General features: G+C 46.9%; 1 protein-coding gene across 1 annotated transcript in view; it reads left to right on the plus strand.

Moving 5' to 3' along the window:
- The first annotated feature begins 21,872 nt into the window (after positions 1-21,872).
- The window catches only part of PCP4 (Purkinje cell protein 4), a 68,523-nt gene continuing 64,850 nt past the window's right edge, over positions 21,873-25,545 (plus strand). Inside the window, exon 1 of the mRNA NM_001078136.1 lies at positions 21,873-21,906. Coding sequence (NP_001071604.1) covers positions 21,898-21,906 — 9 coding nt within the window. The 5' untranslated portion in view covers positions 21,873-21,897. The remainder of the gene's footprint in view (positions 21,907-25,545) is intronic.

The following is a 25,545-nucleotide window of genomic DNA, read 5'->3' on the forward strand; positions in this document are numbered from 1 at the left end:
AGTTTTTCTTGCTTCTGCAGAAAAAAAAAATCCACATAGCAATGTCCATCTACAAGTGTCATTTGGCAATTTTAATCTTGTACTCTAGTCGTCTGTGGGTGTTCTACTGTCTCTAATGAAAAGTTGACTTTCCTAGAATGAAGACCCAACTAGTACATTCTATAAGCAACTACTAAGAAATATCAATAACCTCAGATATGCAGATGACACCACCCTTATGGCAGAAAGAGAGTGAAGAGAAACTAAAAAGCCTCTTGATGCAAGTGAAGAGGAGAGTGAAAAAGTTGGCTTAAAGCCCAACATTCAGAAAATGAAGATCATGGCATCTGGTCCCATCACTTCATGGGAAATAGATGGGGAAACAGTGGAAACAGTGTCAGACTTTATTTTTTTGGGGCTCCAAAATCAGTGCAGATGGTGATTGCAGCCATGAAATTAAAAGATGCTTACTCCTTGGAAGGAAAGTTATGACCAACCTAGATAGCATATTGAAAAGCAGAGACATTACTTTGCCAACAAAGGTTCGTCTAGTCAAGGCTATGGTTTTTCCTGTGGTCACGTATGGATGTGAAAGTTGGACTGTGAGGAAAGCTGAGCGCCGAAGAATTGATGCTTTTGAACTGTGGTGTTGGAGAAGACTCTTGAAAGTCCCTTGGACTGCAAGGAGATCCAACCAGTCCATTCTGAAGGAGATCAGCCCTGTGATTTCTTTGGAAGGAATGATGCTGAAGCTGAAACTCCAGTACTTTGGCCACCTCATGCGAAGAGTTGACTCATTGGAAAAGACTCTGATGCTGGGAGGGATTGAGGGCAGGAGGAGAAGGGGATGACAGAGGATGAGATGGCTGGATGGCATCACTGACTTGATGGACGTGAGTCTGAGTGAACTCTGGGAGATGCTGATGGACAGGGAGGCCTGACGTGCTGCGATTCATGGGCTCGCAAAGAGTTGGACATGACTGAGCGACTGAACTGAACTGAACTGAGGCTAATTCATGGCTTTCCACACCATGTGTGTCCAGTACATATCTTATCATTTACATGAGTGTAGTGCACTAATTCCTTGTACAGTGAATGAATGAATACACCTCTCAGCCCCCCACCCTAGCTGCTGCTAAGTTGCTTCAGTCGTGTCCGACTCTGTGTGACCCCATAGACGGCACCCCACCAGGCTCCCCCATCCCTGGGATTCTCCAGGCAAGAACACTGGAGTGGGTTGCCATTTCCTTCTCCAATGCATGAAAGTGGAAAGTGAAAGTGAAGTCGCTCAGTCATGTCTGACTCTTAGCGACCCCATGGACTGCAGCCTACCAGGGTCCTCCATCCATGGGATTTTCCGGGCAACAGTATAGTCTCTGTTCGAGAGTTATGAAGATCTTGTGAGTGCTTCCAGGATGCAAGCCTCACATTTAGGATGCTACTTCTTGGCCTTGAAAGCCTCACATTTATCTATACAAGATGATAGGATGTGTGTGTGTGTGTGTGTGTGTCTTGTGTGAGGGAGCTGCCCAAATAATTTGAGAGCTTAGCAATAAAAATGCTTTTATTATAGGGGAAGATGGTACGCAAAGTTACAGATGATAAAGTTTTTATGAAGCGATGTTTTAAGGATATAGGGCATGAACAATAGAAAGGAAGTACACATTGAAGTCACGCTTTTCAGATGAGATATATATCTATCTCCAAGGTCTGGGAGCACTGTGTTTTTTCTCACATTCGTTTGCTTTGGGAAGCCCTGGTTTATCTTCCAGAGGGTCTCGGAGTTGGGGAAGAGGGGCTGTAAAGCTTCACATGGCTTTGACCATATTTTACTGAAACCGCAATAGATGGAGATGCAGATATAGTTTCTTCACTGAAAGGTCAGGTGGATTTCAGGAGATGCCCCCTTACTCTTAAGAGGATGGTCTTTCTTCGGTGTGGTCCCTTCATGAAGCTTGGATTCTGAGAGACTCCAGATTGATCTGGATGCTGGTGGAGAAGATTGCTGTTACCGAGGCCACGAGGGGAGGGTCAGCACTGTCCAGAGGGTGCACGGGAAAGCAGACTCATCCCCCTCTGGCTCAGTCTGACTGCCAGCCAGATGGGCAGGTGACTGCCTTCCTAGCTCACCTGTAAAGCCAGCACCCCGCCAAGGTAAGTGCTGTTTCTTCTTGGCGACAACGTAGTTGGTATCACCCAGTGACGTCACATCACGTCACTCCTATTAGAGGACCTCGTCATGCCTTCTTGCAAAACAATGAGCTCTGGCATCTCTGTGCCCAGGCGTGTCTGGCTTCTTCCCAGGACTGGCTTCCATTACAGGTGCCTCCTTGCTGGCCATGAACAGGTCTCTCTTTGCTCACAAGGAGGAAGATGCAGCTCCAGTAAGATAGTTTTACCTCCAAATCTTCCCCCGTGATTGTGCAGTGGCAGCTGCAGGGAATATAAAAAAGTGACACACAGCCCCACACTATGTACCACTCTTTGTTTCTGATTTTCCATTTTGATTCCATTTTGAACTGTTGATTCTATTTTGGGACATGGAGAGAATGCTCCCTTCTCTGCCCCCTTTGTAAAAATGAGCGGGAGGGGCAGATGGATGCAATTCCACAAGTCACCCTGCTGTCTCTCTCATTCTGGGTTCCACTGTGTCCCAGTGACTGACCTAGTTGAATGTTTAGATTTTCCTTTATATTGATCTATTTGAACAGGAACTCCATTTGCATGACTTGAATACCAAAGCCATACGAAAGTGGATACTGACACGTCTCCACTCAACCCACCTCCTACCCACCCTGTGCCCTCCACTTGCCCTTGATGGTCATTCCCCACCCTCTGCTCAGCCTGGAAGCTGCCTATGTAGCCCACTCACCAGGCTTCCCTGCTCCGTTTAGCCAGTGGGAGATGCTGACACAGTCTCCTTAAGTGTTGGCCTTGGTGGATAACTTCCTCTGCTGCTTTGTTAAATGTGCCTACAGTTGGGTACACCATCTCAGTAGTAAGCCCCTTTCTGTTAAACCCATCCAAGTGAACCAAGAGCTTGTGGTCAGGCCCAAACTGACTGAAGGAGGAGAGAGCAGGGCTCCGAGGGGTCACTTGGCTCTCTCCAAGTCACACAGCTTACTTGTGGAGCAGAGTTCTGATATGAACTGGATGTTTGTGTCCACCCTTATCCCTAATTCACATGTTGAAGTCCTAACCTGTGATGTGATGGTATTTGGAGGTGGGGCTTTGGGGAGGTGATTATGGTTAGAGGGCTTCCCTGGTGGCTTAGACAGTAAAGAGTCTGCCTGCAATGTAGGAGACTCAGGTTTGATTCCTGGGCCGGGAAGATTCCCTGGAGAAGGCAATGGCAACCCACTCCAGTATTCTTGCCTTGTGGTGGCTCTGTGGATATGTGAGGACCTCAGCCGGAGGACGCAAGGCAGAGTCTTGGAGGAGGTGGAGGTGGGGGAGGTGGACGGGACACTCAGGCAGCTGGCAAGGGGAGGGGGCTGCTCCACAATGAAGGACCCGCTCACAGCTGCACTCATTTCTCTCCTTCCAAGGGAAGGACGCGTCTTTGACCCCAGTGGGTGGCTGTCCTCTGGCTTCACCTTTGCAAAGCTTCCTCCTCAGCCCTTTGGTCTGTGAAGCTTGAGCCCTGGGGAGTCCTCAGTCCTGTGACCTCAAAATGTGCTGCGGGTCCAGAGGAGGAGCTGAAAAAAGATGAAAAAAGATGTTTTTGGTATATACGAGCCTGGTCCTAATTTATTCATGGTGTGGATGGCCTCTCAGCATGTTGCCATTTGACAGGGCTCCATCAGCTTCATAGTTCAGAAGCAACACTCTCCACTGGGTAGCCCCTGCCACGTGAGGTCCGAAAGGTGATGAGAGAAGAGCTGGCCTTGTGTTCCTATTTGGGAAGGTTTTTCTTTGAGCTCTAATAAGTTGGATGGCATCACTGATTCAATGGACATGCACTTGGGCAAACTCCATCGTGAGGGACCGGGAAGCCTGGTGTGCTACAGTCCATGGAGTCGTGAAGGGTTGGACACAGTGAGGGACTGAACAACAACAACTTCTTTATTTTTATTTATTGGCTGTGCTGGGTCTTCATTGCTGTGAGGGCTTTTCTCTAGTTGCAGCGAGCCTGCTTCTTACTGAAGTGGCTCCTCTTGTTTGGAGCACAGGCTCTAAGGCATGCAGGCTTCAGTAGTTGCAGCATGGGGACTCAGTAGCTGCAGCATGGGGACTCAGTAGCTGCAGCATGGGGACTCAGTGGTTTCGGCTCCCGGGCGCTAGAGCACAGGCTCAGTAGCTGTGGTAAATGGGCTTAATTGCTCCTTGGCATGTGGGATCTTCCTGGACCAGGGATTAAACCCTTGTCTCCTGCATTGGCAGGTGGATTCTTCACCACTGAGCACCCAAGGAGAGCCCTCTAGCAACTTCTGACTGTGGAGCTGACTGTGTGGCCTTCCTAGCTGCATATAGAAAGCCAAGCTCTATGGGCTCTGAGCAAAGCAGAAATAAAGGTCTGGAAGGGAGTCTAGGTGGGACCAGCTTCCTAAGGTGACCACCCCACCAACAGCTTCCCTTTCTGCTGGGGGAGTGGTGCCCTTCCTCCTGAAGTTTTCTACAATGGGGCTGTTAAGAGCCTCCTGATCTACTGACTGAGCTAGTCAGGCACTATGGTGGGGTCTTTAAATCTCGAGCCCTCCACCAGGAGCTGGGAATGGCTGCCCTGGCACCCAGGTTTCCTGAAGCCAGAAGGGAAGAGTGGAGGCAGAGATATACTTTATCATCACCCTTTTTCTAAAAGGCAAGAAATAATTATTGAGGTCTTTTTTAAACACATTAATTCCCTTGTCTGAATAGAGATTGAAATTTGTTAACTGATAATTAACGTCTTTTTTACCTTTTAATTAAAAGTTAGCTGCCAGTGGAAAGTGCAGAAGTGGAAGTGGAAACATTCTCTCACTGTCCCCAGGCAATGTATGCTCTCGGGTTTTCCTGACCTGCCGGCCAGTTGGAGGGCCAGAAGGTGGCATTTGTATGCAAGTGATTAGGGACTTGGGGAGCTTGAGAAAAAAGTTATTTCTTTTATGCAAACTGATGTGAAAGGTAAGGCTGAGACAATTAAAAATGAAGATCATCTCCCAATCCAGTCCCTTCGGCTACAATCCCAGCCCCGCTTGTCTGCTTCTGAAGGGGAGAAGGCTTTATTTTGTCTTGCTGGGGCTGACTGCTGAGTCACCACAGATAATAGCTTCCTCCAGTATCTTCCATAAATGGAGGGCAGCTGGCCACCACGCTCTACGGCTCCGCTGGGATGCTGCCTCCTTGTCGCTCTTCTGATTGTCATGAGCTGCCACAGATGGCATTTAACTACAATTTCCCCAAAGGACACTTACTTCCCACCACTGTTAATAGCTTTATGGGTTGTATTCTGTCCAAGATTGGGGGATGGGGCACAAAGTCCTTACCTAGAAGTAACTTTTTTATTGTATTTTGAATAACCCAAGATTAATTTGCATCCTTGTAGGATTTCTATGTATCATTTATTGAGCTCTTGTAATGTGCCAGGCATAGTACTAAAACTCTGGGATGTTGGCCTAAACCCTATGAAATTGCAGATATCCAATTCCGCCTGCCAATGCAGGAGATATGAGTTTGATCCCTGGGTCGGGAAGATCCCCTGGAGTAGGAAATAGCAACACACTATAGTATTCTTTCCTGGGAAATCCCAAGGACAGAGAAGCCCAGCAGGCTATAGTTCATGGAGTGGCAAAAGATTCAGACGTGATTTAGCAACTAAACAACAACCACCAAAATTAACCTACAAAACTAGACATTTCCCATGGTTTAACCTAATACTTAATTGCACTTAATCCTCACAATAAGTCTACAGGGAGGTATCATTAAATTGATTTTTTGGATGGTGAGGAACCACGGTTCAGGGAGGTGAATGTATTTGCTTAATCTTGCAGAACCAGGAGGCTGGCAGAGACTGCTGTCTTATGCTAAATAGCTTGCAGTATTCTGCACCTTATTCTGGGGCTTGGGGACCATATCTGGATGTTTCAAGAAGTTTGGACTAAAATTCAGTGCTTTTCAATAGCATGCAGTGCTGTGCTCTGAGAAGGCATTTAAAACAAAATTTCAGAGCCATAGTGATGGGGGAGGTGTCCCTTTGGCATTTACCAGGTGGTTCAGGGGTGCTAAGCACCCTATAAGGAGTGGGGTGGTCCTGACCCACATCAGTCATTCTGTTCCAAGGGCCAGTTGCTTCCTCCACAGGAACATGGGCTGGAATGAACCCCAGGTTTCTTTGGCAATAGAACCCAATCATTTTGAGTCTTCAAAGGCAGTGTTTCTTTCTGTGCATAGCTGATGAGCTGTCTGACCACCCCCTTTTTGAGGATGCACTGATCCTGCCAGGCTCAGGGTGGGCTCCTGAGGAACATGATTCTGGTATGTGACTGCATCCTAGGCATAGCTGGTTCATCCAGGGGTGGACACCTAGCCAGACTGATTTCTGGGAAAGCTGACCACATGTACAGACAGAGACCACATGTGGCTGGGACCACTGCTGGGACACTGCACATGAACTTGGGCTTGCGGTGGTCGTCTTCCATCCACATGCGCCTTCAGCATCCAAGAAGCTCATTTTTTTCTTCAAATCCTTCTTTGAAATTAGTCTTGGTATTTGTCTGGAAATAGATCCAGTATTCACCTATTTATCAAGTGGCTAATTTTAACAAAATGGACAAGCATAATTATAATTGGACAACAATTCAAAGTAAGGACATGGGTATTTTCCACATCAAATGACTATGATCTGGGGTTGTTTTTCATCTCATTGATTTTTTTGTGGGCATTGAGAGCAGCTCTTTTCCTTGTATTTCGATTGTTACCTCTTAAGAATCCAGCTTAATTATCTTCAAGGTTTTATCTTCATAAAAGCCACTAAACTACTTGGAAATAATAGTTTCAGCATTATATGTGAAAGAATTCTGTCCTCAGACACTGAAAGGAATGATGACAGCAAGAGACATCTACATGATGCTTCTTTTCTTTTCATAATTATAAGTATTAGATCCCATCATTATGAAAAATAATATACTTAATTTATTTTAAAAAATGGATTGTACCTGTTACATAAGGGAAAGAGATTCTCAGCTCATCAGTCACTTGGGGAAATTCTTTGAGATATGAAAATTTTCTGGAACTTTTTTTCTGGAGTTGGCTTTCAATGTGAATTGTCAGGATTTCAGATAATTTCCAGTGTTTTGGAACTGATCCCAGCTCCTTCAGAGGGCCTGACTTCACTCCAGGTCTTGATGTGGGTTATTCATGTCTGAATCTACTTCATTCATGGCTGGGGGAAGTTTCTATTGAGGAGAGTCTGGACTTCTCATGATCCCAAACCTCACCATGGCAGCAACATATAGGAAACAATAGGACCAAGATAGATGGGTCAATTTAATTCTCTGAACCTTATGAGTTTTGTTTTTGTTTTGTATTTAAAATGGGCTAATCATGCCTAAATTAAAGTGGGATTAAATGTCATAAGGCAGGTGAATGTACTTTGGAAATGAAAATAAGATGTCTGGCAGCTGAAACCTTGGCAATCTGACCTCTCTGTGATGCTGAGCGGCCATCAGTGTGTAACCACGGAGCAGAAACACAGGCATCCATTGCTTGACTTCTGGTTTTCATCAGCATGAAAAGCCCCACAAAAGAGCCCCGTCCGAAAAGCAAGCAGGTGAGGACAAGGGCAATGCACACAGACTCCGAAGATGAGCAGGCTGGCTGCGAGGCCCCCGAGCCAAGGCCGAGTCCTGCAGTGGTGACCTGAGGCTTTGGAGAGGACCGCCCTGCATTGAACCTACACCTGCGGGCTGTGCTCAGCGGTGGCCAGCCTCACTTTTCTATTCTTGGATACCACTTATCTACTAAGGATATGGTGAGAAGTGAATGAGATTGTGTGTAGGAGAGCTGGTCATTTATTACCTGCTTCCTGGAACAACATGCCACTCCCACCCTGGCCCAGGGTAACTCAGGTATGGGGGTGTCCGGGGACTGTGTGAGTGGGGATAAAATGGTCCCTTTATCTCTCTGGGGGATGTGTCAGAGATGAGGGAGAGATTCCTTCTTGTCTGCTCCAGAAATACACTCTAGTTTTCTTGATTTCTGGAAGCAAGTGACCCTAGCTCCTGCCTGGCTCCAAATGATAACCACTGGCCCATGTCCTGAATGGACACAAAGGTCAGTAGCCGAAGATTACTGGGGAGTGTTCCTTGGGTCAGCTCTCAGGCAGGCAGTGCTAGTGCCCATGAAGTCCCTCCTGGTCAACCCCTTAGTTCAGCCCAGTTCTCATCTGTAAGAATTCTCCATGAATAACAGGACAATCCAGTGTCTCAGAAGCTGCAACTTTTCCTTCTTAGACCAACGTCCAGAATTGCCTCCTTTCTCTACCTGGCTGCCCAACTCCAAGGTCCTAATTTCTCTGGCCCTGCCTAACTCCCCTCACTTGAGGCGTGATGCATTTACACATCATCTCCAATCATTTCCATTCCTTGACTCTGGACCTCTTTCCCTCTCCTCCTGCACTCAGTGATTCTTTAGGGGACCTTCTGGGGAACTTTCACTTGCTCCTTCCTCCTGTATCTTGACTCTGCCCTCCCTCCAGCCTCTCCTGGTTTTTGGTCCTCCCTGAGACAAACTTTACACAAGGTGAGTGTCATCTTCCTCCTCACTGCTAGGGTCCTCCCTTCTTCCAGGGGTAAGCCTCTTCCTGTAGCCATTCATCAGGTCTCTCTATCTCTACCCACCCTAGACTGGTATCCTGCCATGTTTCTGGTTGCTCTTTCAATAGTTCAAGTACTTCATGAAGTTTTAGATATTTTTCCATGGCCCTAGGGATCAAAGGATGCACAGGTTCTGGAAGAATTACATGTCCCCAGAGATCTTATGGATATTGAAGAACTGATGCTTTTGAACTGTGGTGCTGGGGAAGACTCTTTAGAGTCCCTTGGACTGCAAGTAGATCAAACTAGTCAATCCTAAAGGAAATCAGTCCTGAATATTCATTGGAAGGACAGATGCTGAAACTGAAGCTCCAGTCCTTTGGCCACCTGATGTGAAGAGCTGACTCATTAGAAAAGACCCTGATGCTGGGAAAGATTGAAGGCAGGAGGAGAAGGGGAAGACAGAAGATAAGATGGTTGGATAGCATTGCTGACTGGATGGACATGAGTTTGAGTAAACTTCGGGAGTTGGTGATGGACAGGGATAGCATGGTCCGCATGATGACATGCTGCAGTCCATTGGGTTGCAAAGAGTCAGACACAACTGAGCAACTGAACAACAACAAGAAATCTTATTAAAGGCATTGCTATTACTGTTAAAAAATATGTGTTTATGGGAGAGTGTGCAGCAAGCTAGGGAGTGGCTATAAATGACATTCTGGCCTTTAGACTATTCAGACCAAAATAGAGCCATAGAATAGAATGTTATCATTCAAAAAACAACAAAATTCTGTAAAGCAATTATCCTTCAATTAAAAAATAAATAAATTAAAAAAATAGTTTTGCTTTGTAGGCATATGTTTGCAAAAGATGTTTTTCATCAGATGAATGAGAGCTTTTTTTTTTCTGGTTAATTTCTTTACGTAATGAAAATGACCTCACCTTCTGAGATCCAAGTATATGATGGCATTCATGCATTTTTTAAGCTTCCTTCTCCACAATTATGCTTCAGTCAGAATATCTCATTTATGAGCTTAGTGACCCTGTGGCCGCTCTGGAGGAAACATTGCCCCCACTCCCACAGCTGCTTAACTAGAGAATTAAATTTTTCTAAAGACTTTATTTCACTGAATTTAATTGACTGAGTTTTTTTTTTTCTAATTTTTGCTATATCAGTATTAAGTTCTTTGGTGTGATTCAGTATCTGGAATTATTTAAAGCAAGTGCTTATATTAAATGGAGTGAACTTATCATTTTTAATGCTAATGTTTTTCAGTCTTGAAATGATTAAAACGACAGGAAGGTTTTGTAGAGGTCAGGTGTGAATATCATTTTTGCTTTCATTTTGAAAGATTTTAGTACAATTTCCTATCATCTATTGATATATACATTAGGCTCAGTGAGCGGGCACCATATATAATTCTTCCATGACCCATTTAAATTGTGTTCAGTTTAGGGGGTACCTCTGGGAATATGTTATGATTGTGTACTTTCTGTCTTCCCTTTTTTCTAGCCCGTACCCTTGGGACAGACAGACATTCAGACACACACACACACACACACACACACACAGATACACACACAATCTTTATTTTGTTGGTTGGACCAGCACAACCCTGGTACAAGGAAAGTACTCTATTGAGTTTTGAGGGGCTGAGACAGTGGGGTCCACTATTTTATACACCCAAGAAGAAAAACCATGATCAAATTTTTAAATTTTACTACCATACAAACTATTCATTTTCTCGAGGGCAAATAGTTGGATGGTCTGAATATAGGGAACTGAAAGTTATATTGTAGGTGAGTAGCAACAATGAAGTGACCTGTTATTTAATTTCTGGATCACTTGGGGATTCTCATGGAGACACTGTGTGAGAAGACACACCCATTTCTCCCACGTGACCCATGAGGATGTCTCCTAGGTACTCTAGTGACCATGGGCTGATCATGTAGTATTCACAAATCCTCCTAACTTCTCACCCCTGATGGATATTACCCCGACTCCAGTGAATCTAAGCATGTTATCATATTTTGGACACTCAAGCACACACATTTCTGACTGGGCCAGCTCCCAACCCCAGGTCAGAGTCTGCTTTCTCCCACTTCCCCCAGCACTTGGGTGTCAGGTTGTACCTGTAAGTAGACTCTGAAGTGGAGCTTAGAATGCTCGCAGGGTGACAGGGTATGACAGGTGTCCTGTTATCACAGCCATGTGGAAATTGTGAGTAAAAAATGTTTCCCCTGCCACATTGCTAGACAAAAGATGCTGCAGTCATCAGCTTCTTCAGCCATGCCGTCGGTGAGCTCTCAGGCGACTCAGGATGAAGATGAATAGGTTGCCAAGCCCTGCAGTCACCCTGACTGTGCACCCTGAGGGGATTCAAGATGGAGAAAAGCAAGATGCTGGTGGCGGATTCATTATATTTGGCAAAACTAATACAATTATGTAAAGTTTAAAAATAAAATAAAATTAAAAAAAAATAAAGTGAAGAGTGAAAGTGTTAGTTAGTCGTGTCTGACTCTTTGTGACTCTATGGACTGTAGCCTGCCAGGCTCCTCTGTCCATGGAATTCTCCCGGCAAGAATACTGGAGTAGGTTGCCATTCCTTTCTCCAGGGTATCTTCCTGACCCAGCGATCAAATCTGGGTCTCCTGCATTAGAGGTGGATTTTTTTTTAACATCTGAGCCCCCTGGGAAGCCCCCTAGACATTTAACGTGCGCATTACAGGAGTGATCTCCAGGAGCCCACACTCTTGCATCTTCCCATACATACAAGAGTGCTAAAGTCATCAAACTGAGATGTTATCTTTAATTAGCAGTCATCTTTTGATGTTCTGATTACCTGGTCTTTGTAGTAAAAACTCCTATATATCCTGGTTCCCCCATTACCCCTTCAGAGCAGTCCCTCAGAGCTGTCTGAGATGCTGTGTCCCAGGCTTAAATGCTCAGCTTTGCTTGCCATGTAAAATGGAATTCTCAGCTTTTAGGTTGTGCACTATTTTTTGGTCCACAGAGTGAAGGCCGGGGTAGGGCTGGGGTGGAGCATGTGGGCTGTGACTCCAGCAGGCTCACAGGAAGTTTCAGAGCTGGGATGGAGGACCCTGGAGAACTGTCTCAACTTCGGCAAGGGGTCCAGGCCTTTGTTGGATGTGCACGTGTCATTAGAACAGAGCTGTGGCTTTGGGTGAGGCAGCTCGCTTGGGCTGAGGGCAGGCTCCCAGGGGACTGAGGGCAGGGCTGGGTTCATCACCATCATTGACACTCAGCAGCTGGGGAGTGAGACTTCAGTCCTGGGAGGGCGGGGTCTGAGGATGGCCACTGGAGCATCTTCCATAGAAAGAACCTCCACCATGGTCCAAGTCTGCCTGGGCTTCCATGATAGAGGACCATGCAGTGGGTGGCTTAAACAACAGGTATTTATTGTCTCACAGTCTGGAGGCTGGAAGTCCAAGGTCAAAGTGCCAGCAGGGTCAGTGTCTCCAGGGACCTCTCTCCTTGGCATGTAGATGGTCATCTCCCCGCCATGTCCTCACATGGCTGTCCCTCTGGGTGTGTCTGTGTCCTGACCTCCTCTTCTCATAAGGACACCAGCCACACTGAGCCAAGGTCCCTCTATATGACTTCATTTTGACTTCATCATCTCATTAAATGCCCCACCTCCAAAATATGCGGTGGGAGTAGGAAGTGGGTGGGGCGCACAATTTAGCTTGCAACACCGGACAAGTGGGCTGGCTCTGCAGAACCACTAATTTGAAATTTTGAGGACAGTGTCTGGAGAGGGAATTGGGGGAGCTCACCTGTGGAGGAAGAAAAGACAGGGGAACTAATTAAGGGCTGAACAAAACACAATTCCGAATGTTGTCACTGTCGGCCTTAGAGAAAGGGCTCTTTGAACATAAATACCTACTGACCTTTCCAACAAAGAGTGAGCTGTGGGAGGTGGCACACCAGCTCTGGGAGCCTTCCAGGAGGCTTCACCCTGGGGGCTGACTCGCACATTTAATTGGGAGAAAAGGGACTGCAGGTCGTAAGATGACCTTTTCATCTGTCACTTTCAAGGTCACTTAGACCTTGTGAATACTAGTGGCTGCAGATGAGACTGAGGCAATTGAAACTCGAAGATGAGATGACAGAAGTCCATGGAACCGTGGCCGATGGACTCGATGCGTACCTGTCCCCGTTCCTCCAGAATCCCCCTTTTCTCCTTCTCAGGGAGCCTTTGTAAGGAACCAGTGACCTCACTGAGGGTCAGGCAGGGTGGAAGTTTGGATAAGTAAACTCACGTTATTTTAAGTGAGACAGAGAGACACAGGGTGGGTGGGAGAGAAGAGAGAGCACAGAGACAACAAGCCTGCAATGCCAGGATGGCAGCCATGCGACATTGGCTAAAACATTGGAAGACCATGACTGAATATTTCCATTAATCTATTTTTTCTTTAAAAAGGCAATAAAACACAGGTCATGGAGGTTTACAACAGATAGTCATGCCAGTAATTTATTTATTTATATTTGTTTATAGTAAGTCCTTGTTGGTTATCTATTTTATTTTTTTAATTAAACTTTTTATTTATATTGAAGCATAGCCAATTATGGGCTTCCCTGATGGTTCAGACAGTATCTGCCTGCAATGTGGGAGACCCAGGTTTGATCCCTGGTTGGAAAGATCCCCTGGAGAAGGAAATGGAAACCCACTCCAGTATTCTTGCCTGGGAAATCTCATGTACAGAGGAGCCTGGCAGGCTATGGTCCGTTGGGCAGCAAAAGAACTGGACATGACTTAGGGACTAAATAACAACCACAAAAACTCAAGGAGAGACTAAATTTTTGCAGACAACACACACACGAATGAAGCATTACAATAAAGAAATGCTGCCAGGAGAGGTTTGTTGAATAAGGTTGCATTTCCACACTTGTAAATACAACCAGATTGAAGGCAGGAGGAGAAGGGGATGGCAGAGGATGAAATGGTTGGATAGCATCACCAACTCAATGGACATGAGTGAGCAAGCTCTGGGAGTTGGTGATGGACAGGGAAGCCTGGCTGCTATAGTCCATGGGGTCACAAAGAGTTGGACACAATTGAGTGACTGAACTGACTGAGATACAACCGGGATAACCTCCTGGCTCTGGACCATGTGCGTCTAGAGGTTGGAGACAGGTGGATTCTCTAGGACGGATTGTTAATAAAATTGAAGGCAGCAGGAATCAAGGTAGGGGATCAAAGACTGAAGCCCACTGGCCTCCCATTAAGGTGGAGATGCTCAGACTCTGGTTTGGGGACCTATAGTCACCAAGGGACCATAGTTGGCTTCTGGTTGGGGAGCAGTAAAGGCAAAAGGAAGAAGTCCACGGAACCGTGGACTTCACTGTTGCTGGGCTGGTGAATCACTCCATCAGAGTGACACATTTTCTGTCTGTCCTGAAACCTTCCATGGTTAGGGATTAGGACAGAGCTGTGACTGCACATGGTGGTCACCAAAAGCCACGAAGAGGCAGAGAAACAAAGGAGGAGAAATGAAAGAGGAGATGGGTTTTCTTAAAGTCCCCATACCTCCTGCCATTGTATGCCAGTGATGCATTGGGTATGTAGGGCTGATGAAAAGCCGTAGGTCATCAATATATAGTCTCCCTATAAATAAACCCAAAGGAAGATTTGAAAGATTGCCTGGCCCAACTCTGCACCTTCGGGCAGGCCCATGCTTCCCAGAAAATGAAAATAATCTGTCCATATTATATATTTTTTCATAAATTGCAGAACCACATGTCTGTATTTTAATTCAGCAAGGCTGAAGAATTCCCCCAGATCTAATATATGAAGCTGTAGATCTAATTCTCCTGAAGTTCTTTCAAAATTTATTTCCCAGCTCAATATATTTAGTGTATGTATTTTTTCTTAGGTTGGCAGATGTGAGGTTTTAATATTTCTATATTACTAGCGCAGGAAATGAGACGCTGAGGAATGTGGAGGCTTGGCCAAGGTCATAAGGCAAACGATTGCTCACGTCAAGGATTAAAGTTCTAAGCTTCTGTTTTCTGGCTCCATCTACCATGTAAGATGGTGTTTGGTTGACCTAAGGAGAGTCATTGGATAGGGATGTGTTGAAGCTATTTAAATAAGATTGTTATTAATATATGTAAGAGTCAGCAATGACTATACACCTCCTAACAGGTGATAGGAGAAGTAGAGGCAGGTGGTAACAGTGAGCCTGAGGAGTTGGGAAGGAGTGAGTGGTGTGTGTGTGTGTGTATGTGTGTGTGTGTATGTATGTCCTCTCACTGCTTCAAGCAGTAATTCTCCAACTTGACTGCTCATCAGAACCACATTATTGATGTTCAGTCACTCAGTCATGTCTGACTGTGACCCCATGGACTGCAGCACACCAGGCTTCCCTGTCCTTCACTATCTCCCTGAATTTGCTCAAACTCATGTCCATTGAGCTGGTGATGCCATCCAACCATTTCATCCTCTGTTGCCCCCTTCTCCTGCTGCCTTCAATCTTTCCTAGCATCAGGGTCTCTTGTGATGAGTCGGCTTTTCACATCAGGTGGCCAAAGTATTGGAGCTTTAGCTTCAGCATCAGTCCTTCCAATGAATGTTTAGGGTTGATATCCTTTAGGATTGACTGGTTTGTTCTCCTTGCAGTCCGAGGGGCTCTCAAGAGTCTTCTCTAGCACCACAATTTGAAAGCATCAGTTCTTTAGTACTCAGTGTTTTTTATTGTCCAAGACCATCCATTTGTTATCTATCACCCTTGTCCTTGGGGAGTCCAAGACAGGGGTCATGGAGCCTTTGCCATCCTTGGTCTTATGGCTGGTTGTACCGGGGTGCCACTGCCCCAAGAGCATAGATGCAGCTGGCTGGGAGTTGTGGTCCAAGAGCCCATCTAGGGATGTGATGGAGGAGCACTCAGTGCCAGGGTGCCCATGGAGCTGGCCAGTGAGCATGATGGAGACATGTGGGGTGCACCCTCAGATGTGTCCTGTGTCACTCGTGGGCACTGACTTCTCACGGATGGCTTAATTTTCCTCCTGTGGCCACATTCAGCATCTGCCTGTGTCTTCTAAAACAGATACAACCTCACAACTCATTAACAAGAGACAGCTATTTTACTAAAGATGCCCTGGGGAAATGGTGGTGGTGGTTTAGTCGCCAAGTGGTGTCCCAGTCTTGTGACCCCATGGACTGTAGCCTACCAGGCTCCTTTGTCCACTGGATTCTCCAGGCAAGAATCCTGGAGTGGATTGCCATTTCCTTCTCCAGTCCTGGGGAAATGAAGAGTTAAGCTGTGCTCCATGTCCACACAATGAAATTCCCCATAAGGTTCTTCTAGCCATTCCTGGAAAGTCTTCCCCAAGTGCTTGTTAGGTCATCCATGTACTTGGTTGAGTCACCATAACAACATACCACAGGGTGGGAGACTTAACCAATAGAAAGTTGTTTTCTCTCAGTTATGGAGCCTGGTAGTCTGAGATCAAGGTGTGGACAAGGCTGTCTCCTGAGGCCTCTCTTCTTGGCTTGTAAATGGCCGTCTTCTCCCTGTGTTCTCATGAAATGAGGATATCTTCTCCCTGTGTCCTCCTCTCTGAAATGGGACCTGGTCCAGATTTCCTCTTCTTCTAAGACACCAGTCCTGTTGGACTTGAGCCCACTCATATGATCTCAATTTGCCTTAGTTACCTCTTTCAAGACCCTATCTCCAAGTATAGTAACATTCAGAAGTACAAGGGGTTAGGACCTTAATGTATGAATTTTGTGTCTGTGCTCAGTCACTAAGTCGTGTCCGACCCTTTGACCCCATGGACTGTAACATACTAGGCTCCTCTGTCCGTGGGATTCTCCAGGCGAGAATACTGGAGTGGGCTGCCGTTTCTTCTGCCAGGGGATCTTCCTGACCCAGGGATCCAAATCACATTTCTTACATCTCCTGCATTGACAGGTGGATTCTTTACCACTGCACTACCTGGGGAGCCATGAATTTTGGGGGGATACAATTCAGCCTATAACATCATTCATCCTCTCTTTCATAACCTTCATAATCCCCTGGTTTGTCCCAAACAGTTGTAGGCTCTACTCAGTAAAGCCACAGCCCACAGTCTGGGCGCCACCAATCCTAGTCCCTCTTATTGGAAGCTCCAGCAACGACGTACTCACTGCTTCTCCAACCCCAAGTTCTTGCAGTCTGTATGTGTGTCTGCGCTACAGCCAGGGCAGGAGAACGCAGGCTGGTGCTCTGTGTCCCTTCTCTTGTCCCTTCTGCCTGAGCACAGTCTGCAAACCACGGACCCGCCAAGACTACCACTGGAGAGCTCCACCTCCCGCTCCAGGCATAGGGTACTCAGAATTCCCACCCACTGAGGTGACCCTGCAGAGGGTGTGGTTCTGCGCCTCAAGGGGAGGACGGAGCCCTGCCCTCCCTCCTCCGGTCTGCAGTGCATCAGTCGGAGACACTGCGGACCTGGTTCTTGACCTCGACCTTCCTCTTCCCAACTCCCCTTCCTAAGCCCCTGGGGAGTCCTAAAGGCATCCCGCCTGGGTTCTCCCGTGTGTGAAATTGGGGACAGAATTTTGAGGAGTATGCTGTCAGGATGGGCTGGCAAGAAGATGCTTTGAGAGCCTGCAAATCCTTCGTGTGGTTAGGATATGTATCAGTTCAGTTCAGTTTGGTTCAGTCGCTCAGTCGCGTCCAACTCTTTGCGACGCCATGAATTGCAGCACACCAGGCCTCCTTGTCCATCACAAACTCCGGGAGTTCACACAGACTCACGTCCATCGAGTCAGTGATGCCATCCAGCCAGCTCATCCTCTGTTGTCCCCTTCTCCTCCTGCCCCCAATCCCTCCCAGCATCAGAGTCTTTTCCAATGAGTCAGCTCTTCACATGAGGTGGCCAAAGTACTGGAGTTTCAGCTTCAGCATCATTCCTTCCAAAGAAATCCCAGGGCTGATCTCCTTCAGAATGGACTGCTTGGATCTCCTTGCAGTCCAAGGGACTCTCAAGAGTCTTCTCCAACACCACAGTTCAAAAGCATCAATTCTTCGGCGCTCAGCCTTCTTCACAGTCCAACTCTCACATCCATACATGACCACAGGAAAAACCATAGCCTTGACTAGACGGACCTTTGTTGGCAAAGTAATGTCTCTGCTTTTGATTATGCTATCTAGGTTGGTCATAACTTTCCTTCCAAGGAGTGAGCGTCTTTTAATTTCATGGCTGCAATCACCATCTGCAGTGATTTTGGAGCCCCCCAAAATAAAGTCTGACACTGTTTCCACTGTTTCCCCATCTATTTCCCATGTGTATGCTTAATTTATATATTAAACCTATTTATCTTGTTCTGTGAATAGGAATTATTATAATGAATATACCAATTTTCCCACTGAAAGGGGACCTTCTATAGATACAGTTCCCACGTAAAGTGGCTATAAATGAAGAAGGTGGGTTCACAAGCCATGGAGACTCCTGATTCTGTCTTCTTTGTGGTCCTGCTCACTGGTGTTCACAAGGCTCAGACAAGGGCTCAGACCCAGTGCTTCTGTGTCAGCCTCCTTGGGCAGCCTGTGCTTGATGGTTCTGAAGTTTCCATCCAGCGCTCACACTGCTCATTGTATTTATCTGTGCTGTTTTCATCTTGAAATGTGCATTCTGGCTCCATCAGTCAGTTCAGTCACTCAGTTGTGTCCAGCTCTTTGTGACCCCATGAACCGCAGCACTCCAGGCCTCCCTGTCCATCACCAACTCCTGGAGTTTACCCAAACCCATGTTCATTGAGTTGGTGATGCCATCCAACCATCTCATCCTCTGTCGTCCCCTTCTCCTCCTGCCCTCAATCTTTCCCAGCATCAGAGTCTTTTCAAATGAGTCAGCTCTCCTCATCAGGTGGCCAAAGTATTGGAGTTTCAGCTTCAACATCAGTCCTTCCAATGAACACCCAGGACTGATCTCCTTTAGGATGGACCGGTTGGATCTCCTTGCAGTCCAAGGGACTCTCAAGAGTCTTCTCCAACACCACAGTTCAAAAGCATCAATTCTTTGGCACTCAGCTCTCACATCCATACATGACCACTGGAAAAACCATAGCCTTGACTAGACAGACCTTTGTTGGCAAAGTAATGTCTCTGCTTTTGAATATGCTGTCTAGGTTGGTCATAACTTTTCTTCCAGGGAGTAAGCGTATTTTAATTTCATGGCTCCAGTCACCATCTACAGTGATTTTGGAGCCCCCCAAATAAAGTCAGCCACTGTTTCCACTGTTTCCCCATCTACTTGCCATGAAATGATGGGACCAGATGCCATGATCTTAGTTTTCTGAATGTTGAGCTTAATGGCACCCCACCCCAGTACTCTTGCCTGGAAAATCCTGTGGACGGAGGAGCCTGGTAGGCTCCAGTCCATGGGGTCGCTAAGAGTTGGACACAACTGAGCGACTTCACTTTCACTTTTCACTTTCATGCATCGGAGAAGGAAATGGCAACCCACTCCAGTATTCTTGCCTGGAGAATCCCAGGGATAGAGGAGCCTAGTGGGCTGCTGTCTATGGGATCGCACAGAATTGGACACGACTGAAGCAACTTAGCAGAAGCAAGCCAAATTTTTCACTCTCCTCTTTCACTTTTATCAAGAGGCTCTTCAGTTCTTCTTCACTATCTGCCAGAAGGGTGGTGTCATCTGCATATCTGAGGTTATTGATATTTCTCCTGGCAATCTTGATTCCAGCCTGTGCTTCTTCCAGCCCAGCGTTTCTCATGATGTACTCTGCATAGAAGTTAAATAAGCAGGGTGACAATATACAGCCTTGATGTAGTCCTTTTCCTATTTGGAACCAGTCTGTTGTTCCATGTCCAGTTCTGTTACTTCCTGACCTGCATACAGGTTTCTCAAGAAGCAGGTCAGGTGATCTGGTATTCCCATCTCTTTCAGAATTTTCCACAGTTTATTGTGATCCACACAGTCAAAGGCTTTGGCATAGGCAATAAAGCAGAAGTAGATGTTTTTCTGGAACTTTCTTGCTTTTTCAACGATCCAGTGGATGTTGGCAATTTGATTTCTGGCTCCAACACTCTGCAAAAGCCATGTACAAGCCTCTTCTTAGATGGTGCCCAGAGGGGTTCTGTTCTCTCCTTTTACCTCACTTTATTCTTTGATATGAAGCTTATCAACCCTCCCCTTGGGAACTGGGGAGCTGCCAGCAAGGCTAGGACCAAATTGGGCACACAATTTAAGGAGGCACCAGCTTTTAGGTTTGAGCAGGTGAAGCTCTGGCATTTGCAGGAACCTGAGAGTGAGTGCCTCCTTAAATTTTGCACCTGCCCTGCAGTCACCATTTCTTACTTCCTTCTCCAAACTCAGAAAGTAGCTTCTGTGGATCCAGCAGGTGGGGATTCAAACAGTAGGTCACCCAACTATTCCCAGGTCCCCCTAGGGTATCTGCATTTCAGGGTGGCTGTGAGGCAGAGTTGGTGGGACTTCACCCCCAAGCAGTCACTGTGGGTCATGTCCAGGCAGTGTGTACGGATGATCTGGAAAGAACTTGGAGAGGATTAAGGTTTACATGATTGTTGGCATGGAGAGGAGAGGGTGCCTGCTGGAAACAGGAAGCCTGGAGAAAGAGGGCATAGAGGTGTCATGAAAGCCCTCTGGGGTGTCAGGTGAGAGAGGGAGGGGCTGTGGAGGAGGATGTTGGAGGGAGAGGCTGCTGGGGTGATGGCTGGATGGAAATGGAGGAGAGTCAGAGACAGGGCTCTGATTAACATCATTTCCACAAGCGAGTGTGGATAGAGTGTCTGTGCTCCAGGTGACAGGTGAAGCCCATGGCGCATCTGAGGATCATACTGTGGTACCCAGGTCCTCATTTATTTGTCTACACCAGCTGTTTGGTAGCCATCACTTGGATATGCTTGCATCTCTGGTGGGTCCTTTGCATGTGAGGTGTTACTCTTATTCTTTGAAGTATTTGCCATGAGAAGGCATTCTTGTTAGCATGCTGAGGCTCCTACTTGAATCTGGACCCAATTGAAGCCAGCAAGTTGCCGGCAGGTGTCCTGACTAGTGGTGGACCAAGGAGACAGGCAGCCACATGTATCTCAGGTCTGAGGATTGGCTGCATTCCCTTCTGTAACATCTGCCCTGTCAAAATCAAGGGCCCATGCAGATGCTGCTCAGGGTCTTAGCAGTCCAGTTCAGTTCAGTCACTCAGTCGTGTCTGACTCTTTGTGACCCCATGGCCTGCAGCACACCAGGCTTTCCTGTCCATCATCAACTCCTGGATTGCTGAAACTCATGTCCATTGAGTCGATGATGCCACCCAACCATCTCACCCTTTATCATCCCCTTCTCCTCCTGCCTTCAATCTTTCCCAGCATCAAGGTCTTTTCCAAGGAGTCAGTTCTTCACATCAGGTGGCCAAAGTATTGGAGTTTCAGCTTAGTAGTCCAGACCTGGGCAAAAGGATCTTCACTGCCAGGCTGGATGGGCAGATTCCAGGGTCAAAGCCAAGTCTTCTCCAGCACTGGTGAGGCTATCACAACCATAGGAATAGCTGGGGAGAGGGGGGATGCTGTCCTCTGAGGAGTCACAGTGTGACTCTCCAAGTCCATGGCCCCAACTGCTCACTTCCTCCCGCCGGAGATGAGAACCTGGGGCGCAGGCAGGCTGGCAGATTTGGGGTTGGAGAAAGAGGAGCAGAAAATATTCAACTCTCAAAGCTGAGATTGTGCTACGAAGGGCAGGCGCCTCCCAAGTAAACCAGGGGGTTGCTGGGTGACTAGCATCAGGATTTTCAGAACTGCTCTTCCTTCCAAAAACAAACCTTCTGCTCGCTGACATTGAAAGTGCATTTTCCAAGTATCTAAATCCCGTACCCCTTGGAATTATGGAGTGACAAATCTGTGATGATCACTGTGCTTCCTACTTAGACTATCTTGTCATCTGTCCTTTCTTTCCCTCCCTGGTGGGGCTTGGAGCCCTGACCCAGCCTGCCTTTCTCCTTTGCTCCACTAGGTGGCCCTGGGAGCTCTCAGATATCTGCCAGGCGTTCAGACAGGTGAATGAATCTCATTGGCTCAGAGGAAGCATGATGCCACCGGGCAGCCCTTTTTAAGAGAAAAGCCAGAACGGGGAGCAGCGACCCCTGAGCAGTGCTCTCCGTGTGGCCGGTGGGGATACGGAGCTGCCCGTTGTTACAGCATCATGAGTGAGGTGAGTGGGGCTTCCACTCTGGGAGGGAAACGTGGGGGTGAGACGGGGCAAAGTTAGACTCAGAAGATGTGAAGGGCTTCTGAGTGGTGAGAGCATGTCAACCCTGGAGCTATTTACCTGGAAGACTGACTCTGTTCCTATCTGGGTTTGCATTGCAAGTGCAAAAATTGGTTAAGTTGCAACTTTTACAAATTAAAAATGAAAGGGATTCATTGTTTGCTTCTGATTGAACTGTGAGTTGGAAAGTGCTTTGGGATTTAGACCTCAGGAGAGAAGGCTGAGTGAGTGTTTTTAGTCTCTTGCAAAGATTTGTCCTCTTGCGGTGTGTGGGTCTTCACATATCTTCCTTGGTGGGTACCTTTTAGAATGTGAGCAGGCTGGCCATCTGGTGAAAGTCAGCCTTGGAAGAGAAGCAAGGGAAGGATTGCATTGCATGATCCTGTGGAAACCTTGCCTGTACAAACTACATCTGCAGTTAATCAGAGTAAAACCAGGAGAGAAATGCAAGTCCAGTGAACCATGAAAAATCTATGTGTATGGGTGTGTGGGTCTAAGATGGGAGAGACCCTGGGAGAAGAGGGGCTACAGTTTTCAACTGAAAGTCACTGCGCTGCATCTGTTTACGCAGAAGAGAGTTTGTTGGGGGGCAAACTGAATGCTCACTGTATTTTTAAAAAGATCGTATTCCCTATCTTTACAAAAAGGCAGATTTGGGGTTGTATAGCATCACCCTCTAATTTGCACTTGGTAACCAAGACAAATCCACTTTAATTTCCTTTTGGTTGGCACTTAAATCATTACTTTTTAGATCTTTTATTTTGTCTGTCTTCTTTTTTTAACAGACGGGTGAACCTTTTTTGGAAATCTACAGTAAAATTAACAACTTTAAAAATAAAATGCTTCTTTCCTGCTTTCATATGTCTAATGGGTGACTTTTGATATAAAGGATTGCCTGCAATGCAGGAGACCCAGGTTTGATCCCTGGGTTGGGAAGATCCCCCGGAGAAGGGAATGGCAACCCCCTCCAGTATTTCTTGCCTGGAAAATCCCATGGACAGAGGAGCCTGGTGGGCTACAATCTATTGGGTCACAAAGAGTTGGACATGACTGAATGACTTACATATATATACATATATATATGTACAGTAAAATTAACAACTTCAGCAATAAAATGCCTCTTTCCAGCTTTCATTTTCCTGATGGGTGACTTTTGATACAAGCATGACAGGAAGACAGAGTAGGCAAAGCGTTATGAGGTTTAGGAATTGGGTTTGGGATGGAGCCAAGGGCAAGGAGGAGGGCAAGTATGGATGGAAGAGGGGAAGGCAGGGTTATTCCAGCAGCAACAAGGGTGACCGCCATGGCAGCTCCTATTTGCCCAGCATCCTTAGAACCAAGCGGGGTATCTAGTTGTCTTATTTGAACTTCCTTACAACCCCGTGAATTAGAATAGAATTACCATGTACGTGCTAAGTTGCTTCAGTCTATCTGACTCTGTGTGACACTATGGACTTCAGCCTTCCAGGTTCTTCTGTCCATGAGATTCTCCAGGCAAGAATACTGAGGTGGGTTGCTGTGCTGTCCTCCAGGGGATCTTCCCAACCGAAGGTCTTATGTCTCCCGCATTGGTGGGGTGGGGGGGGGGCGGGGATCCTTCACCACTAGCGCCATCTGGGAATAAGTGGGTGCTGTTATGATTCCCAACTGACGGATGAGGAAACTGAGGCACAGGTCAAGGTCAGTTGGCTCAAAGCCACCAGCTCGTGAAGGGTAGAATCAGGACTTGGGTGGGTCTTGATGTCCAAACGGCACATGGAATTTCCTGGTCCATGTGAACGATGGGTGCCAGAGAAGAAAGAGGTGGACAGAGCGGGTGAGGGTGGGGGGCGAGGCCAGGAAGCTGGGCCTCCTGGTCCTGAATGTTCACTTAAGGGGCTTTCTGCAGACTCAACGGAGATTCTAGAAGCTTCTCTGTTTGCACCAGCTCACCTGGCTTGTGAGTAGCAGGAACAACTGTGTGGAGTGGGGTTTTTATATACAATTTAATTGGTTCATGTAGAAGGGCTTGGAAACCTGTGCAGCCCAGGGCCCTCCCTGTGTTCAATCAGGTTGGCTAAAGGGGACTCTTCAGGAGTGGGGAACTTCCTGCTGGTTCTCCCCTCTGGCTGTCACCCCCATCTTTACCAGAGTCTCCTTGCTCAGCATCTGGAGCTTTCTAGAATGCCTCAGCTTGGCAGTGTTCACTTAACTGTGGGGCCTCAGGGAGACAGCAAATATCCCAGAGCTCACCCATCATTAGGATCACAACCTCATTTCTGCTGAACCTGTAATTAGGGCAGTTCTGCAACCACAGCCCTGCCCCCCAGCATCTGTCAGATGCCTTGCTGGGCTCTTCCAAGAACTCTGCCTCTTTCCTTGAATGTTGATAAACTCCCACAGTGTCTCACACCTTGACTTCCCTTTGCTGTCACTCGCCTCAATCCAGCATTCCCCCTCACCCCCGCCACCTTTCTCCCTCCTACACGGGTTCCCTGCTCAGGTCCCATGCAGCCCCGTCCTCAGGGTGACCAGCTCCCTGGCTCATCTCCCAGTTTCTTGGGAGTGTTCTCCTTGGAGAGTGGGAATTGGTCCTTTGACTCAAACTTAAATCTACTTAAAATGTTTCATAAAGTTGAACAGAAACTCCTTTCTGGGTAGAGGACTGAATCTCCCCTCCTTCCTCCTCAAGCTTTTCTTTAGTTAAATGAATTCCATGTGGCTTCCGGTTTTAATAACTCTCAGGTGGGTGTGGATTTCAGATGATCATTTACTTACCCATGTAACTAATTACCCCAGAGAGCCAAAGCAGTGGATTTTCTCAGACTTTCCTACGACTTTGGGTTTTATTTGAGTCTGATGGGCACCTCATTCCTGCTCCAGATGTTTGGGTTTATCTCCTGCTCTAGAAATTCTGAGGTTCACAGCTGGGCTGGGAGGAGAGGCTCCCCAGTGGCTAAATGCTCCCCAGAGTGGGCTCTCTTGAGTTCTTGCAGCCTTTCATGAGCCTGCAGCTTGATTCAAATTGGGTGACTTTACGACAACACAACATCTTCTTTTCCCCTTTTGACAACACTTTATGGGGGAAATGGCATGTGATTGAAAAGAGAAGCTCACGTGTAGCAAGGCAAGTAAAGTCCAAATTTAGGGCAACGTGACAGAGTGGAGGTGGTAGGCGGGGGTGTCTAATTTACATTTCGGTATTAAAGTGTGTCAGAGGTGCCTGGAGCAATCTACGAGATGAGCTGCAAGATCACTTAGCAGGGATTAAGATGCAAGCTTAGGTACATTTGCTGGATCAGAAATCCTAACCACCACGGCTGACGTTTACAAAATGCATTCTCATCTTTCCCCACCGGATTTCTCACATAGGGAGAAGAAAAAGGCTCCCTTTGTTTAGTGACCTAATAATACCATGTGAAATAAGTTCTGCCAATAATGACAGTCAGTCCCATTTTCTCATTCAGGTGTCTTTTTAAGTTCCTTTTCAAAAGAACTGATTTAGTAGAGCCAGGAGCATGAATGTACCGCATAATGGCACATGTTTGGAGAGTGGCTTTGCAAAATGACATGTACTTTTTGTGAGGCGGTGAGGTGTTCCCC

The sequence above is a fragment of the Bos taurus genome, chromosome 1 (assembly GCF_002263795.3).
Source record: "Bos taurus isolate L1 Dominette 01449 registration number 42190680 breed Hereford chromosome 1, ARS-UCD2.0, whole genome shotgun sequence".
Taxonomy (NCBI): Eukaryota; Metazoa; Chordata; class Mammalia; order Artiodactyla; family Bovidae; genus Bos; species Bos taurus.